Below are 20460 nucleotides of genomic sequence, written 5' to 3'. Positions count from 1 at the left end.
GTATGCACTGTATTCTGATGACAGCCAGAAACCAGATAAGCTCCAATATTGATTGTGATCCTCCAACCCTGGAAAGTTAAGTATAACAGGCAGTTCAACATTTAAAGAATCACAAAGCTGTTGGTAGTGATAATATATCTGGATTAAAAGTGTGGGTGAAGAGGATATTGCCTTACTTCATTCAATCTGCAGTGAAGTGTGGAATACAGGATTATGGCCTTGAGACTAGGTTACTTCCATATTCATACCCTTACACTAAAAGGGATTCACACTGGACTGCAGTAACTATCTAACTATCACTTTAGTCTCGTATGCTAGAAAAGTTCTATTACATATTATACACCAGCACCTAAGGCCATTTCTCCAGAAAGAAATTACTCCAGAACAGGCAGGTTTTGTTCAAGATTGAGGCACAATGGAGTAGGTACATAACATCCGACAACTCATTGAAAAGATGTACAAATTCAACATACCAATGTTGATTTTTTTTTAGATTGCAAGAAAACATTTGACTGGGTTTGGTGGTGTAAGCTTTGGGAAGTATTACAAGAAGTAGGCATTCCGTCTCATCTTACTGCTTTGATAAAAAGCTTATATGAACACAACACCGCTCAAGTCAAGCTGGACTGTGGCTTATCGGATGCCTTCAGAATGTCAAAAGGAGTGAGACAAGGTTACATTCTTTCCCCCAGTTGTTCAACATATGGGGGAATACATCATGCGAAGGGCTCTGGATAGCTAACATGGTGGAGTTTCAGTTCGAGTAAGGATGTTACAGAATTTGCATTTTGCTGATGATACTATTCTGTTGGCAAGCAGTGAAGATGAACTAGCTGAATTGTTGCAGTGGATAGAAAATGAACTTCTTCAGCTTGGATTGGAAGTGAATTGCAGAAAAACCAAGGTGATGGTTGTTGATAGGGAAAAGAAGCTCCAATTTAGTGGTCGTCCAGTTGGCCTAGACATTGTTAATGAATTTGTTCATCTTGACTCCTTGCTGACCAACACTGGCAGCTGCGAGAAAGTAATCAGAAGAAGAATTGCTCTTGGAAAAGTTACTATGGATAAACTTTGAACGATCTGGCATGACCGAGCAATCAGTAAAAACACGAAGAAACGCCTGGTTTGAAACTTAGTACTTTCAGTCTTCTTATAAGGCTGTGAATCATGGACAGTGAAGGCCAAGAACAAAAAGTGCATCGAAGCATTTGAAATGTGGTGCTGGAAGAATATCTATCAATACCTTGGTTGGAAAAAAGATCTAACTCTTCCATTGAGCTTGGTATCCCGAATCAACTTTCCACTCTTGTTAGACGGAGAACCCTGCAGTTCTTTGGAACCGGGCGAGTTGGCCGTGCAGTTAGGGGCGCGTACCTGTGAGCTTGCATCCGGAAGGTAGTGGGTTTGAACCTCACTGTCGGCAGCCCTGAAGATGGTTTCCTGTGGTTTCCCATTTTCACACCAGGCAAATGCTGGGGCTGTACCTTAATTAAAGCCACGGCCGAATCCTTCCCACTCCTAGGACTTTCCTATCCCATTGTCGTCATAAGACCTCTCTGTGTCAGTGCGACGTAAAGCAAATTTTTAAAAAAAAAACCAGAGAAACAGAAAAATGCTCTTTAGACATGTATTAAGGAGAGAAAATATCCTTGAAAAACTGGTTGCTCTAGAAAAAGTAAACTGTATCAGGCCACATGGAAGAGCTCCCGGAAGATGGCTAGACCAGATCAAAGATGCAACTCACACACCTCCTTGAGTGACAGTTCGGAAAGCAGAAGATCGTAGGCATTGGCAACTGCTGGTGGACACCATTACCCCCATTAGTAAAAGTAAGCATGAGATCACGATAGTCAGATATGAGTTATGGGACTGAGAAGAAAACCAAGATATCTGAGATGGCAACCCTGAATAAGCTCAGAAAAACCTTCAAGGATGAAGATAAAAATATATGCCTGAAGAAAAAGGGGAGAATGAATTGAAAATTAGAGGATATAATTTAGCTTGTGTGGAAAGAAAGACATGGTAAATTGAAAATTAGAGAATAGAATTTAGCTCAAGGGTGGAAAGAAAGGCATGGAATCAATCTTAATCCTCAAGATGAAAAGCGCATTGATAATGCCAATAAGTAACCTATCTGTGTACTAATATGTTAAACGTATAAATCAAAAACCATCCCCAACTCAAGCTCACATATCTTGTAAAAGAATTTGCCTGCCTTGAGGTTTGTGTTAAACTTCAATTACTGGGCGATTTGGCTGTGCGATTAGGGGCGCACAGCTGTGAACTTGCATCCAAGAGACAGTGGGTTTGAACCTCACTGTCGACAGCTCTGAAGATGGTTTTCCATGGCTTCCCATTTTCGCACCAGGCAAATGTTGGGGCCTTACCTTAGAAGACAACTGCCATGTTGTGTACCTTTTCCACGCTCATTGTTGATAACTCGGGATGGCTATTTTTAATTAAAGAATGGGTTTGGTAGCAAAGGTAACTGGATATTTTATACTGCACCCACACAGTCACAACTTCCAAGTGCGACTAGTTGCAGCTACCAAATTTTGTGCAATTATCATTGCAAATACTGAGTGTGATTCTGTTGGTTTTTATTTTTTTATTTTATGCTTCTTCCTTAACATCTTGAAGTAAGTACAGTACTGTCTAACAGTCAAATTCTAGAGGTAGAGTTGAAAACCTCCCTTGGTAACGAAAAGTGTAAGGCCAACTGCTTGCTGGCATTCCTGACAGGCACCTGGAAGGTGCACTTTCTGTACCTAGTGGCAGTATAGCAAGACAAGTGGTATGTATGTGATCTGTCAAAAATACATTTGCAAGGAGGATACAACAGTTTACAGTACAACAGTGTGTGTATTTACCAGTTTAAGAGCTGGCCCCGATGTTTCAACATAAAAGGCGTTCGGTATCTTGAAGGGTTTCGAATTACTTTGTTGGCTATGGAGCTCTCACTGGAATGGAGTGGTGTCACAATTCCACCTCAATAAACAATACAGACTGTGGGCCACCATGGTGTAGGATGGTTGTGATACACTACGTGGTGCTGCTCACCTCTTGGTCTACCAGGCTGATTGGCTGTTTTTTGGCCAATGATTGGAGTAGTGTAGAGCGCTGCATTAGTTGATCTGCCTTGGCAGAGATAGGCAACTGATAATAACCCGTTGCATTTTGGTTGTCTTCCTGGACAACATTTGGGATGTACTGCTCCCCACAGCGTCTCCATACATGTTGACGTCCATCTCACTGTGTCAGGGGAAATCTGGACTCGTCTGTGAACAACACAGGTCTCCATTGGTGAAGTGGCCAGTTGACGTGGGTACGGACAAATAGAAGGCGAGTTGCGCGATGTTGCTGCGTTAAACGGGGCACTCCAACAGGACGCCTGGGCCATAAGGACACTTCTCTTAACCTGTTCCTTACTGTCTAGTCAGACACCGTGACTCCATTGACCCTCCTGAGGTCTTGTTGCAGTTCTCCGGCAGTTGCTGAATGATGCCGCAGCGCACAGATGGTCAGATATCGGTCATCCTGTGGGGCTATCATGTGTCCACGACCTTGTCCAATCCTCCTTGTGAACTGGCCTGTCTCATTGTAGCGATTCCGCAAGCGTTGAATAACTGACAGGGAGACATTGAGATTCACAGCAACACGACGAAAAGTCCATCCTTCCTGCATCAAAGTGACGGCCCTTGCTACTTGAACCTCGTTAAGATGTCTCGTGGAATGTGCTGGTTTACATACAACAAGCTCAAATGACCACAGTAGTCTATGTAGCTCACAGCGACACACAGATGCTCCTCTATTCACTTTGTTTTGAAGGGTCACCTGACAGTTTAATGCATGGCTACACCTACAGATGGAGTATATCTTCAATTTGACTTACCCTGAGTAGCTAAGGTCTCAACGTGTGCTGTATGACCATTAGAACCCCATCGACCGAATTAACGTTCACATACCAGACATTACAAAACATGTTCCCCTAATTATTTTGAACTGTATATTAAGCAAAGTCAGTTTGGTCACTTTGTTGTCCAAACTAATGAAAAACAAAGAAAGGACTTAGATAAACAGGTTGCATAATTCTGTTATGCTACCAACAGTTCCTTCCACTCCATTAATAATTCAGAATTAGACTCATAAGTAGCCTATGTTGCATGCTGCCTATCCTCCTCTATTATCTGCTGCAGTAGCAGGATCACTTCTTAAAGAACTATATCATAGTGAGAGAGAGAGAGAGAGAGAGAGAGAGAGAGAGAGAAGTGTTTCAAGGATTTATTTGAGAATACAGTTTGTATGAGCTTAAATGGATGGTCAAATGTGCATTATGAGCCTATTGTGTGTGTTACAGTAACCAGTAAAAATGGGGATGCACATTTGTTCAACACAGTTTATACACCTGGGCATCTCCACACATATGACTACTTAATTGAACCTGCAAGAAATTGAGTTAAATATTGTGAGAGTGAATTGAAGTATAATGTGAGAAGCTTCATTCCAGACATTGTAAACAATAGGGTAAAAATGAGGAGTGATCTGAAAGAAAGGGAGGATGTTGATGTCATTACACATGGCTGCTCTGCTTATATTTTGAATCTTCTCTCCCAGGATCTTACTAAGGACACCTCACACATTAAGGGACGTGTAGTAGAAATTGTGAAATACTTCTGCATCAATAATTTTGCTAATGCAAAATTTACGTGTGAAGGAGGGTAATCATTAATCCTGCTTCAGGAAGTTTGATGGAATGTGTTGTCTGACTGCGTTCAATCTTATACAAACTAGCCACTACTTGTGAAGATTATCTTACATTAAAAACTGACCATAACCTGTAAAGAATTGTGAAGAAAATAGAGACAATATTCAAGATTCCATTAAGAGGAAGGTTAGTGTAAGCAAAATGCTGAAGAAGTTTTAAATGTGTTAAAAACAATAGCATTGGCTCTCGATGCAACCCAGAGAAGTGACTGTACCATTGAACAAGCAGTGAAAGTATGACTTGGAGGAATTACAAGTGTTAAGAAAATCTGGAATTAATGACACAAAAACTAAGATGTTTGAAAAATGTTATTATCAAGCATTGGCTGCACCACATTTTCTGGCTTTCATTGTTTATTTAGCATTAATTCAGAATATGTTTTTACATCCATCTGAGCAAGATTATGCATTTCAATTTGCCCAGGGAAAGTATGGAAGATCTTCATTTCTATCAATACTTGTGAAATATCAAGGAAAATCTCAACTTTTCATTCCAACAATGTTCCAATGAAGCGTTGCAAGGTATGTCTGCTTTGCAGTGGTGGAAATCTGAAGAAAATGTCATTGGCAAGTTGGTAATAGACAAAGTTATGCAACTCTTAACAGCTAGAGCTTCATTCACAGGTGTAGAATATGTGTTTTCTACATTTGGTGGTGTTCTTTCAAAGTTAAGAAACAGCTTCCAAGCTTGTGCTTTTGTATAAGCACCTAAATAAGGAAGCTATAAATGTGACTGAAGATGCTAGTTGCTTTACGTCACACTGACACTGATAGGTCTTGTGGCGACGATGGAACTAGAAAGGGCTAGAAGTTGGAAGGAAGCGGCCCTGGCCTTAATTAAGGTACAGCCCCAGCATTTGCCTGATGCAAAAATGGGAAACCACAGAAAACCATTTTCAGGACTGCCGACAGTGGGGTTTGAACCTACTAATCTCCCGAATACTGGATACTGGCTGCAGCTATCGAGCTCGGTGACTGAACATGAAGAACTAGTTTAGAAATGGGCTTGATGTAAAGGGTAGTTTCCAGTTTCCAGTTTGTGCTTTTTATTTTTTTAAATAAGTTATGGGACAGAAAAACTTGTTTAAAATATATATATTTTAATATTTCATACCCCAATTCAAAATATTGTTAAAACACAGGATTTAGATTGGTTCTTCTTTATTCATCTTAGGTATTAATAAACAATGATGCATACACAAATTTGAAAATAATATCATATGATTAGTAAAAATATAAAATTGAAATAAATATGATGTAAACCAAATAAATTTGATTTAAATAAAAAAATAATTGATTTTAATTTTTAAAATAAAAATCGTAATTTTTTTATACCCTGCCTCAGCATCACAGCGTTGGCATGTGTGTCTTCCTGATGTTCAATATGTGAAAATGCTGTTTCAATGGCAATTAGTCCTCCTGTATGAAAAATCCTGTGTGGATTGTCAGTACAGCCGTCGTCATGTTTACCACCACTGCCTTTTTTTTTTTTTTTTGTGTCACTAGGTTAATGATAACGTCATACCATTTTATTCTGCTCATCATCATTCATCTACTCTTCATTGGTGTTTTTTTTTCTTTTTCAGTTATATCCTCCATAACTGGTAGACTGCTATATCTAAGAGAGGTTCTTCAACACAGGCTATCTCACTTTTGTTGGTACCGTTTTTGTTGACAGAAATATTATTCCAGCTTGTAACAATTGTTGAATTTTTAACATCATCCCAGGACTCTGCCAACCAGTAAATCACATCTTTTACATTAATTTCTTTTAGGCTCTGAACTACAGTTTTTCATATTCTAGATTCGTAGCAGATGCTTCATAAGTAGGTACCAGTAATTACGCTTAAGTACACCTTGATCAGTTGGTGGGATGAGGTCTGTTGCATTGTAAGGTAAAAAAAGAGCATGAATATCTCCACTTTCATCGGGATGAGCTGGAGAATTATCCAAAATAGAGATTGCCTAATGTGGGAGATTGTTTACGTCTTAAAATTTTTTAACGCTTGGAACAAAATCGTCATGGAATCCTTTCTTAAAACAGATTCCATCCAGGCATTTTTTGTTGTTGTTATACTTGACAGGAAGGTTTTGTACATTAATGTTTTTAAAAGCTTTTGGCTGTTTTGATTTGCCAATAAATAAATAGGAGTTTGAAGCTTGTGATCACCCAATTTGTTTGAACAAGCCAAAACCATTTATCTACTTTTTGCTTCATTTATAGGTGGGATCTGATTTATCTGCTCCTGAAGCAAGTGTATTTGTTGGCAGCATTTTATAGTTCAGTCCTGTTTCATCACAATCAAGATTTTCTTCTGATGATGCAGAGCTAAGTTCTCTGTGAAATATAAAGAATTTCACCTTATTTTCTTGACACGGCATAAGCCCAAAAGCCTATATCATGTCGATAAGTACAGGCCGTGAAAGCATCAATGGCAAAATTGTAGAGTTGTTGCAGACTTAAGTCCTCTCTTTCAATAATTTCACATTAAACACCATCTCTTCCATGTTGACTGACCAGTTTTTGCCAGTGATGTTCAACTATCTCACCCAATATCGTTTTCTCCATTGGTCCAGCCAACCGAAACTTGCCCTGAACCCTTCTTCGCTGTCTTTAAAATGGTAGTAAAATTCTAAAACTTTTGCTTGTAGAATGAGAACTCATTTCAGTAAATTATAGAAATTAAGGTTCTGAAGTACTTTTTTACTCACCCGTTTTTCATGGCTCTCCTGGCTGCTCAGCCCAAAGGCTTACAGATTACGAGGTGTCTTGTGGTCAGCACGACGGATCCTCTCGGCCGTGATTCTTGGCTTTATAGACCGGGGCCGCTATCTCACCATCAGATAGCTCCTCAATTGTAATCACGTAGGCTGAGTAGACCTCGAATCAGCCCTCAGATGCAAGTAAAAATCTCTAACCTGGCCGGGAATCGAACCCGGGGCCTCCGGGTAAGAGGCAGGCATGCTACCTCTACACCGCGGGGCCAGCTATATCCCTACTCACTGACGGTCATTTCAGCTCTTTGTCTCTCCTATTCTCCCTTGGTCACTTCACCAACATCTAAGTCACTAGCTACTTATTTAATTGTTTCTCCCTGGTCCAACAATTTGATTCCTTCCACTCTCATTTCTATTTAAAAAAATCACTACATGCTTCCCTGTTTTTCTCATTTGTGCTTTTCAGTAAATTCCCACGTGAACAACACTAGAACACATGTATAATGTCAACGCTGGAGCTGCACTGATAACAATCGAGGGATGCAGTTGGTGGAAGATGGGTGAATAATGATTGCTCGCTATCTCAGTTACAATCTCCGAGAATGAACAGCAAATATTGGAGCTAAGCTCATGCAGTTTGAAGTAGACGTTGTGTATTGCCGGTTTTTGTTGTGAACTGCTTTAGATAGCCGTGCAAGTATGTAATTTTTTCTTCATTTCCCGCTCAAAAAAGTGGTAGCATATTGTACCATTCATAGTCATCTCGTATGCACAAACTGTTTTGAGTCGATTTCACCACTACCACCTATATATTACTGTATAGGTTCTATCGCCATTGTGTTGTGCACAATCATCAAACAGAACCCCACACAGTTTCTTGGAGAACTGTATTTATTTGCTCAGTACAGTATTTATGGAAAATCTTTTGTTAATATTAAAGTAGTGTATTACAATTGTACATTAGCCTTGGATAATACAGGGTCTCGGTGAATGGAGGCTCGGAAAATCATAATTCTGCTATGTTGTTGTTGTTGTTGTTGTTGTTGTTATTAGCACAATATCATGGAGATGGATGAACAGGATGGATAGATTTCTTCCAGCCTTCAGGTTTGAAAGTTTTGAGGGTTAATTTGGATTAATATGTCATCTTACCCTGTTTATCCAATGTTTATTTAAGTCCTAACAAAATTCACTTTGAACTCAACATCTGTCGCTTACTATTTCAGTCTGGCATGGGGATGATTACCTCATTGCTGAACAGAATCCTGCCTCTGACTAGCATTATCATTTCCCCTTTTCTCATTCCTCCTCATACCATTTTTTAATTGACTGTCAATAATATTGTCTCACTGCAGACATATTTAAGTTTATTGACTCTTACTTTATTTCTACAAATGTTGCGACTGTCTTTTGTTGAGTTTTGTCAGCATGCATCAGAGAGTCATCTGTCCCTTAGAAGCTGGTATTTGGTCATGATAATGCTCTCCTGTACCATATTAGTAGGTGATGTTTGTATTTATAAATGTCATAAGAGCATAACTGGTCTAAAGCTTGTTATTATCTACAGGTTAGCAGTCATTTACCTGTCCTCAGTAATGATACTGCTAATGAGGTACCACTAGAAAATCAACAAACTGTTGATTCTGATCTGGATATGATTAAAGTTGATACCCAGACGGTTGATGTTCTTGTGGAGTCACCTGAAGATCTTGTCATACCACAACCAACTTCAGACCAACTGCAGGTAACGGAAAAGGTGGGTATGGGCACTCTCTCATTTTGGCTGTAATATGATCTCAAAGTTTAGACAGTAGAGATAAATATTCACACATAATCATCCTAATCATTTAGCTGCCTTAGTCAATCTGGGCAAGGATGTTCGACTCATGACTAAATAGGCAGGTTCAATCTGTATTGAGGTAGTCAGTTTCTGAGATACAAAAAAAATATTGAACTCCATGTCATTATTGACTTTTTTAAATGTGTCTAATGGTACGCATGGCACTACATACTCACTCTCTCCACCATCTTATTTTAGGTCTTCCTGGTGCCACCTTCCCTCTGGTACATCGCACCACACTTTCTTGATCATGGCATTCTCTTCCTTTCATATGATATGGCCTGCCCATCTCAGTCTCCTGCTCTTAACGTCTGCAGCAATATTTAAACAGTTTTCTGAGCTCCCAGTTATGCATGATCCTCCATTCTCCCTCCTGAGAAGTTGGTCCAAAAATATTCTGCAATACCTTGTTTTCAAAAGTTATCATCTTTTTCCTTCCGTTTTTATTAAAAATCCATTTCTCTGTTCCATACTTTAGTACCGGACTTACTGTTGTTTTATATATGCAGATTTGATAGGGCGAGACTACATAGCAAAGTTAACATAGGCTTAGGAACTGATAGGTTAGCCAGCATGCTCAGAAAGTTGATGCAAAAGAAGACCCAGATATTATAGTGCTCCATGAGGTTACGAATTATATTAATGCTCTCCGATGCTATCACACATAATGGAAGCAGCTTGCAAGAAAAGTGAACGATAAATTTGCAGGGTCAAAAAAGTGCATAAGTGGGGTGATATAGACATGGTGTACATTACAGATGCATTAATGAGATTAATTCATGCCTTGACAAGATTTGTGAGGAGATGGACTTGCTATTCATTGATGGTAATTCATGGATAGGAGATAGGGATATTGGAAGAGATGGCCTGCATTTCAACAGAAAGGGATCGTCACATTTCAGCAGCCTGTTGAACAGAGTAGCAGACAGCCTTCAAATGGGAAACGTGTAAGGAAGCAGAGCAGTGGACAGTTGAAGACAAACACAACCACAAATTCTGAGACTACTGACAGGGTAAGTGCACCAACAGATATTCTAGGTATTCCTCAGGGTAATAATGTAGTTAATGATAATACAATAAAGATGCTGCTGCTGCTGCTGCTGCTGCTGCTGCTGCTGCTGCTGCTGCTACTGCTACTGCTACTGCTACTACTACTACTACTACTACTACTACTACTACTACTACTACTACTACTACTACTACTACTACTACTACTACTACTACTACTACTACTACTACTACTACTACTACTACTACTACTACTACTACTACTACTACTACTACTACTACTACTACTACTACTACTACTACTACTACTACTACTACTACTACTACATCCGCCAGCTGAAGGTTGCCTGTATAAAGAAGATTTACCGTGCTCAAGTTTCTCAGCGGCACTTCATGGGCAGCTGAACGTGCAGTGCTGCTATGTTTCTGCACGGTAACGGTCCTCTTCCGAAAGACTATGGTAGTATGCCTTATGTTTCAGCATCAAGATCTATGCTGAAACGTTTAGACAGTGTTCACTGTAGTGGAGTTACGCTGACAAAGGGAGCTTTCCATACTAGTCCCATTCCCAGCTTTCTTGCTGAAGCGGGGGTTACATCTTTACGAATAAGGAGGCAGCAGTTACTCCTCACGTACACTGCCAAAATTCGTGAAATGCCGCTACATCCAAGCTATCGATGCATCCTTAGTACCCAATACCACCAGAGGTACAAAGATCGGCCGAATGCCACACGGCTGGTTGGGATTCGAATTGATAGCTTTTTATCATAGGATATAAACTTAATGGTTTTGATCCGTATTGAATTGTGATGGCAATAATGATTATTAACTTAATGTCGTATGGTCCAATTTTTTCAATACTGTATCATGCAATATTATTGAATTATATTACTAAACTAGGGACTAGTTTCGGCCTTGGCTGGCCATCTTCAGCCTTAATGTAATACATCTAATATCTGAACAAATGTACAGACACACAATTGACATGTAAACTAATGTACAAACACACAATTAACATTAAAATCTGGTATGAACTAAGTGTAAAATCTGAAAAATAAATTAGGCTCTAAATTCTTAGCATCAGGAGTATGCTCATCATCCAGACTCTTTCTTGTATTGATATTCATAGAATTGTTAGTTCCATCATTGCTAATCATTACAATTTCAATTGCAAAACGGAAACTGGTAAATGTTGATTCTGTAGTCAGATCATCAGTCACCAAATCTACTTGAGTGGTGTTAGCAGTATGCAAGCTATTGGATGCCACTGTAAATAATGACCAGCAGACGCAGAACTGCTAGGTGATGTTTCCACATTGACCAATGTAAATAAAATGTTCCCGTAGTGCTTGTTAAAATCGTGCTGAAATGCTGTTGGACGTTGTCAGGACGGCACATGAAGGTATTTATTAAATGTTAATCAATGAATTTATTGAAACCACCTATTCAATACTAGTAAAGTCTTTAGGACTATATTACTGTCATTATATTAAGTTTAAGTATGGTACATGTTTTGCCTGTCATTGCTGGCATCATCAGCCATGAATTCTAACTCCAAGTCAGAGCTCTGAGTGCATGCTATACTAGGATTATTCATAAATCATATTTTTTATATAACAATTGCACTGAAGTACAAGAAAACTAAGGTCATAATTTGGAGTGAATAAGCCATTCATGTCTTGAAGTTCTAATGAGACGTCCAACTAATGTTCACATCCAATGGAAATAATACTAAGTGTCAACTATCATAATGTCAATATGAGAACGGCATGAAACAAGCATGGAACAAATGAACACTGATCTGTTACAAAAAAATAAAAACATGTCTTTATAATCACACTGATGAATGTTTAACTCGGACATTCTTTCGTGAACTTCCTCAATTATACTTCTTTATCTGTTTACCCTCCAGGGTCAGTTTTTCCCTCGGACTCAGCGAGGAATCCCACCTCTACCGCCTTAAGGGCAGTGTCCTGGAGCTTCAGACTCTGGGTCGGGGGATACAACTGGGGAGGATGACCAGTACCTTGCCCAGGTGGCCTCACACGCTATGCCGAACAGGGGCCTTGCAGGGGGATGGGAAGATCGGAAGGAATAGACAAGGAAGAGGGAAGGAAGCAGCCATTGCCTTAAGTTAGGTACCATCCTGGCATTTGCCTGGAGAAGAAGTGGGGAAACAATGGAAAACTACTTCCAGGATGGCTGAGGTGGGAATCGAACCCACCTCTACTCAGTTAACCTCCCGAGGCTGAGTGGACCCCGTTCCTGCCCTTGTACCACTTTTTTGAATTTCGTAGCAGAGCCGGGAATCGAACCCGGGCCTCCGGGAGTGGCAGCTAATCACACTAACCACTACACCACAGAAGTGGCTCCTCAATCATAGTTCCACTTGTTTTCTTTGTATTTGGAAATTTTGTAGTAAAAAGCGCATTACTGATCAGCTTCCACTCTCTGTCTATAGCCTACGCAGGCCTAAGCTGCGTAGTCAGCGTCAGATAATGGGTTTGGTTGGTCAGTCCACATATCAACAGTAGCCGAACAGCATTTTGTCGTGCATAGCAGAAATAATCAGTGGCATTATTTCGCTTCATATTTCATTTGCCTCTGCTTGGAAATTTCTACTGATGGTGGAAGGATGTGGTAACGCATCAACAATATCTACTTTTCCAAAATTGGCCCGATATTAATCAGTTCTTGCCCTAATTCTTTAAAGCTTTCTCCGGCAACAGTATTAAATGGTCGGAAATCTTTGGCACATATGAAAACACGCGCTATTTATGGTTTGCTTTGTAATTCCGGGCAATACTTGGCAAGGAAAGCTAGCATTAAATTTGCAAACATGTTTTTTTAAATGAGTTGTACCAGATTTATATGTTAATAGTGCATTGCACGTTTCACAAGAAACATACCCTGTCTGCTGACTATCCGCAGTGACCACAAGCAGGAACTTCTTCCAAACATCAGAATTGAGCCCATCTCTCGTGATTAGTTTATATTCACTGCTTTGAATTTTAGCCATAATGCTGTCCGTCGATTCACGTGGCATGGTGAACTTCAGCTCAAAACTAATGTGTAACTCAACCATTCTTTCACCCTTTTATACCTCCGAATTTCCGGGCTTTGTTCTATGTAAACAAGGGCTTCCCTATATCTGGAGAAACCACATTGCTTGCAACGTCAGTAAAGCAAGCAAGGCCATCCTCCTTAGTCAGCAAGTTTCGCTTCAAACATGCCCTGTCGAACGAATTGGAGCAAACTCGGGGATTGTACATTAGTTTTCATGTCAGTTGTGTGTTTTTACATTTGTTTAGTTAATAGATGTATTACATTAAAGCTGAAGATGGCCAGCCAAGGCCAAAACTAGTCCCTAGTTTAGTAATGTAATTCAATAATATTGCAGAGTATAGTATTGTAAAAGGTGGACCATACAACATTAATTTAATAATTATTATTGATAGCTTATGTCGTGAGATAGAAGTGGCTATCGATGGTTGTCTTGAGCAGACTTCTAGCGAGGTACCTCTGTGGTTAGTTCCACAACTGGATATATGGCTTGATCTACTCCATGTACCCAAGGTGAACACGGATGCCTCTGCTCATTGGAGGTACACTGAAGAAAATGGAAATTGCAACACCCAGAAGGCGTGGTGCTACATTGCTGCAATTGAACATCCAGGACGAGTGTTTGGTTGTGCTTCGATGATTACACTTTCAGGTCCCTCTGACCGCAAGTTTGGACAACAATCAATACAGGATGTGCCCACCGCGAGCTGCAACGCATTGATGAATTCGTCGAGGCATGGAGTCAGTAAGGCCCTGGATTGCTTCTTGAGGAATTGTGGCCCATGCTTGCTGTACTGCACGGGTCAGTTGTTCCAGAGTTGTGGGTGGTGAGGACGGTTGGCCAGTTGTCGACCCATCATGTCCCACACGCTCAATAGGACTGAGGTCTGGGGATCTGGAGGGCCATTCTAAGGTTGTGATGTCGTGGAGAGCTTCTCTGGAGATGCGTGCAGTGTGAACCCGGGCATTGTCCTACTGAAACATCCCATTAGCAATGTTCGCCATCATAGGGACAACCACTGGATTGAGTACCCTATCAACGTACTGTTGAGCAGTCACAAGCACTAATTGTGATTTTACATTAAAGCCAATAGCTCCCCAGACCATAATGCTTGGTGTTGGCCCTGTGTGCCTCTCGACAATAAGATCTGGGCGACCTCTCTCCCCGGTACGTCGGCGCACACGATTCAGGCGATCACTGCGGGTAAGACAGAAGCGCGATTCATCACTAAAGGTGACCCTACGCCATTCGTCGACCGACGTCGATCTTTCTCAACACCAAGCCAGCCTTACACGTCGCTGTTGTGGGGTCAATGGAACACCTTCTGCAGGGACACGGGCTCGTAAGTGAGCTGCACGCAGGCGATTACCAACTGTTTGTTGTGTAACATGGGGTTCCATCCGGGCCATCCGAATGATGCGGTGATCCTCTCTCACAGTTTTCTGTCCCGCTGGGCCTGTGCCAGGTCTACAAGTATGGGTACCTTCATTTGACCACTGCTGCCATACACATTGTACCGTAGATGCCTATAATACCAATATAAATGGTCTGTTATTGGACATTATAAATTTTCCAGCTAACTCATTCCTGGTTGCCAGCGTTTCGCCCTCGTGTGCTAGGTTGGGCTTATCAGTTGGTACCTAGCACACCTTCCAAGACTACTTGGAGCCACCGGCAGTGCTAATGCACTCTGAGAGACTTTGTCTCTTTACCAAAAATTGATGCTGCTTGGCTATCAGATGATATAGATGTTGATTCCCATAGGGAATCTGAAATATTTGTCCTGAATGAGCCCAACCTAGCACACGAGGGCGAAACGCTGGCAACCAGGAATGAGTTAGCTGGAAAATTTATAATGTCCAATAACGGACCATTTATATTGGTATTATAAATTTACTCATTCAGGACAAATATTTCAGATTCCGTGTGGGAATCAACATCTATATCACCGTAGATGCCTATCGGCCAACACATGCAGCGACAGTCCTTAGCGATTATCCAGCCTCACACAGCCCAATTATCCGAGCCCTCTCAAACGGTGACAGTTGTTGATAGCGTGCTCTTCTCTGTCGTCGAGGCATGTTTGACGGGGAACACTTCACTGCACAGACTGCAAGTCAACTACACTACACCAGAATCCTTATACTGGAGTTGATTCCTCCGCGACCAATCACGTGGGGAGTCCTGTAGCAACAATCCAATGGGTCTGAAACTTTGATCATTTACATACCTACATTGCATTGTTCCATATCTTGAAAATCGACACAAACGACCAGTGCCTTCTTGGTGTTGCAATTTCCATTTTCTTAATTCTATTTCCAGGACTTCGTTCACCAATATCTGACCATGAGACAAAATTGGAGAAAATGTGGGTTGCTCTTTTGCTACCGATAAAGCATGAAGATGTCGCTTCCGAATGTCTGTAGCATGTATACTGCATAGCTTTTCGCCATCTTAGAAGATCTGCAGTTTGCATTGGGTGATGAAAGAAACTACTTTATCGTGTGTACCGACTCATTACATTCCCTGCAGTTCATTAACACCTGTTTCCCGCAACACCTACGGGTGCAGCGGATTGTGACCTAGCCAGGTTGAGTGATGCTGGCACCAGAATTACTTTTGCGTGGCTTCTAAGCCACGTTGGGATTGCAGCAAATGAACTTGCAGATGAAGTTGCAAAGGAAGCAGTACTTTTACCTCCAAAGCCTATGAATGTTCATGCTAAAGATATTTGTTCTCAGTTACGTCAAACCATCTTGGCATCCGCAGAATCAAAACGGCTAGCTATCTGATCCCCCAACAAGCTGAGAGCAAGTAAGAAGACAACTACCATGTGGCGGTCCTCTTTCCAGCCTTCATGGAGAGAGGCCTCAGTTTTGTGTAGGCTGAGGATAGGTCATGGAAGATCTACACACTCTTACTTCCTAAAGAGGGAAGACCCCTCCCCCAGTGTGTTCTTGTGGTGCCGACTTCACTGTGGCTCACATCCTCACAGAGTGCACTGATCTCTCTGGCCTAAGATGGAGCCTCGGCCTGCAGGAGACACTTGAGCTCGTACTAGTTGATGACGTGACTATTGCTGATCTAGTTATTCGCTTTATGTGTAGGAGTGGATTAATCAAAGTTATGTAAATTTCAAGTGTTCTGTTACTCAAGGAACTTAGTTCCCTTTGGATTCGTTTTGGACTTTTTTTGGCTTAATAAAATATTTTGTAATCCATTTCCAAATTCCTTTGTTGAATATTTTTTTTTCTCACTTAATTTGTTCAGAGAGGACAATTACCTAGTTGTACTTGCTCTTAAAACAACCACCACCACCGCCACCTTGCTGCAAAACGCAGATAAAACAAAGACTAGGTACTTAAGAAGTGGACAAACTTTAATCTCCAACATTCCTATGTATATCTGTCAGTAACAAAATAGCCTGGTGAGAAATATTTGATTAGCTGACCCAGCTATTCTTGGAATCTATTGAAGGGAATACTTATTTGATTTCACAGTTTTGGGCTGTTTTACAGCAAGTCAGATTATAATAATAATAATAGTTTTATTGCAGCCAAATGGCCATGTAAGTAAGTACATTAATTCTAACATTTCCACATAGGTCTCATTCTTCTGAACAGAATTTAGTCAATGATTTTCCTCTATTAGGACATGTTAAGACGTGGTATCTATCACATTCACGTTCGCACAATTTACACATGCATCCGAATTCAGGTTCATGAAATGTTTTGGTTTTGCAAAGCTTAAAGTGAAAGCCATGAACAGCCAATCTAATTACAATATGTCTTAATTCGTAGTTCGCTTCCATCCATCCCCGCGTTGTCATAGCATCTGTTGCATAGAAATCTAACCAAATGTCTTCTCTTTTCTGCTTCAGTTCCGTAAGTAGTCTATCGTAATTTGTCGTGGATGGTAGTGACATCTTGAAGCGTAGCTCTTCGATCAGGAAAGATTCCCTTGTCAGAACATACACAAGTCGAGATAGTGTATACTTCGAAAGCCCCAGAGCTCTCTTTAAGTATGCGGCTTTGACTTTCTCTATTCGTCGTAGACTATTAATATTTAGGTATTCCCAGACGAGTTGTAGACCATAGGTGATTATAGGCACAACTTTAATATTGAAGAGTTGTATCGCTGCTTTAACTGACATCTTACATAAATCTTTGATTTCATTCACTGCTTTAAATGCCAAGATAGTCCTATTCTCTATGTGTTTTGTGAAAACATCATCTCTGGTTTGGAATATGACTCCCAGGTATTTGAAGTGACTAACCCTTGTTAGTTCTTTACCATTGTAATGGACTCTGTTAGTCACTGCTGCTCTTCCACCTTTTCTGAAAATCATGTGGACAGTCTTTTGGTCATTTATGCTGAGATCAATTTCATGTGCCCATGCTGCCAGAAGATCAAAGGACTCTTGCAGGTCCTCCAGCCGTTCTGCAGCGAGAACCATATCATCTGCATATACATACAACTTTACACCATCCTTGATGCATCGCGTCACATCCGAAGTGATTATTGAGAACAGAAGAGGACTTCGAGGATCTCCTTGTAGTACACCATTGGTCTGTGCTATTGCATCTGATATTGATATGTTATCCTGTATAAATACTGTATTGTTGGAGAGAATGTCTTTGACTATGACCGTCAGGTAGTGACTCTTACCAATTAATTGTTCCAACTTTGTCAGGAGTATGTTCCTATTGAGCATATCGAAAGCTTTAGAGAAGTCAACAAAGATTGCGTGGAGCTTTCCACCTGGTACTCTTAGTGCTTCCTCGATATCTTGTTTTAAACACTCCACCGCTTGCAGGGTAGATCTACCTCTTCTGAAACCAAACTGTTGCTCTGGTATATATTGATCCACAAGTGTTGTTAGCCTGTCAGTGAGAATTTTGGTCATTACCTTAAAAAGAGTGCATTCGAGTGCGATACCTCTGTACGAGTCTGGATCTCCCATGTCCCCTTTGCCCTTGTATACCATTTTGATGTAGGATCTCCTCCAGCTATGAAATAAATTCCCATATGTCCTTATGCTCTATGTCGGTGACCAAACAGCTGGGTGAGAAAGATATCCACGAAGCCTAAATGTGTCTCCACACACTTGACGTCTAATACAAAAAAAAAAAAAAAAGCAAACATTAAATATTATTCGAATATTATTAAGTCTTTAATAGAGTAATGTCCACAACATCCACAGTATAATGGTTAGCACTATTAGCTGCCATCGTCGGGGGCCCGGGTTCGATGTCTGAAAAGCCTGAAATTTAAGATTGGAAGAGGGCTGGTATGTGGTTAAAATGGTACATGCAGCTCACCTCCATTAACAATGTATCTAAAAAGAGCTGCACCACCTCGGGACCGAGGACACAAATTTTCTTAGCTGTAGTAATAACAACATTATATGTATTGCTCTATTATGTTTAAAACTATTTTAGTTTCAGCCTTTTTTAATAATAAACAATGAAAATACACACATACAGTAAATAACCGCATTTTAAAATTGCTCATCCAGCAAGTGCGTGTAAGAGATTTATTCTACGTAAAATATGTCATGGAATTACATGAGATGCATGTGGTGACTTGTATAAATCTCCCTTTTATATTTAAATCTAAGAATTTCATTTTTGTCCGTATTGAACTGAGAATGGAAGATAGGAAACTTAAAAGGGTCCACCTTTTCAATACAAAAATGTTATAATTTATTTACACTTGGAACTAGTTTCGACGCAGTTTGAAGATGACGCCAAACAGCGTCGAAACTAGTTCCAAGTGTAAATATATGTTGTAAATAAACTATAACATTTTTGTATTGAAAAGGTGGACCCTTTTAAGTTTCCTATCTTCCACTCCCCTTTTATAAATATACTACTATCAGTTATTGTCACACGATTTGAAACATGGCAGAGTTTTGACTCTCGTAGAAGAACAAGTAATTACAGCGTATTTATTGGAATTAGGCAGGTTTGCCCTTTGTTATTGTAGTAAGATACCATAAGTTGATGGCACATGCAGAATCATTGAAGAAATACCACAATACTTTTGTATGTCTACATATTTATTTTCATTTCTGCAGCAGATTCATCCCTTAGCTTATCAAAAAGCGATCGTGATGTGTGTCCTTCTGATCCCACCGAGCATTACGAATGAAAACAGCGTTAATTAGTTGATCGATATCCATATTACATCCAAGATATAAGAACAGCAAAATCAAATTATTTTGAACGCTCCGCTTTACTCTCTCCTCATGATAAAAGTGACTCTGCTCTCCGCTGCACTTTGTAAAATTCCACTTGCAAGCATGAGTTTGATTTTGTTACTTTGCTCCTCATTCTGCTCGCTGCTTCGTTTGCCGCTCCACTATGTTTTAAGCCTTAGAGAAGTTCAAATTTCTGTAAATATTAATTTTATACAAAATTCTAAGAATTCATATAAAGCAACTTGGACAGTTAAGGGCGTCCAAACATATTCTAACACAAAATCTGTTGTTGTAAATGACCCAAATTTGTTTAATAATTACCTCATCCATTCAGACATACATCTGTTCTAAATTTCAGCAACCAAGTAGTGTGGCTGTTGAAAAGCTGGCAAGCGTAAATTTGAATTTGAGCACGTGTAACTTAAATTTTAAATGGAGTAGTTAACTGTAATGAAGTAGAGAAAGCTGTTAAAAATATGAAACTCTCAGACAGCAAGGATCACTGTGGCTTTGCCAACAACATTTTAGAATTGCTCATCATTAGTGATACAAAATTTAAAGAAACGTGCACAGCGCCCAGTGATATAAGAGATTGGCTGCAGTGCTGCCTCTGTTTATCTTAGCAGCAGGCATTGGACTTGCATTCCTTCGTTCGTTAATAAACATAAATAGTAGGATAGAATGGCAGCGGCAGCAGCATGCATAATACGACCACTACAGTGAGTTTCTCTCATTAGTTGGTTGGCAGGCGCGCCCGGCTTATCTGCCTCCCTTGACTCATCACTCCCCGCTCCGCGGCATAGCAGCAAGGACAGCACTTCGCTCACTTTTTCCGTAGATGACATAAGATAACAATTAAAATTA

The 20460-nt window shown here is 40.3% G+C and overlaps 1 protein-coding gene across 6 annotated transcripts in view; it reads left to right on the top strand.

Moving 5' to 3' along the window:
- Nucleotides 1–20460, top strand: part of LOC136873942 (transcription activator GAGA) — a 200828-nt gene that overhangs the window by 40419 nt on the left and 139949 nt on the right. For 4 of the 6 annotated variants that reach the window (XM_067147315.2, XM_067147312.2, XM_067147313.2 and 1 more), the window contains 2 exons: nucleotides 9050–9238; nucleotides 10225–10335. The exons of 1 other annotated variant lie outside the window; for it this stretch is intronic. In XM_067147315.2, the coding sequence (XP_067003416.2) occupies nucleotides 9050–9238; nucleotides 10225–10335 (300 nt within the window). The remainder of the gene's footprint in view (nucleotides 1–9049; nucleotides 9239–10224; nucleotides 10336–20460) is intronic. One more of the 6 variants, XM_067147314.2, reaches the window with a different exon arrangement.

Source organism: Anabrus simplex, chromosome 5 (assembly GCF_040414725.1).
Source record: "Anabrus simplex isolate iqAnaSimp1 chromosome 5, ASM4041472v1, whole genome shotgun sequence".
NCBI lineage: Eukaryota > Metazoa > Arthropoda > Insecta > Orthoptera > Tettigoniidae > Anabrus > Anabrus simplex.
The sequence above is the reverse complement of the archived record's forward strand: the minus strand, read 5'-3'. Positions and strand labels throughout refer to the sequence as shown.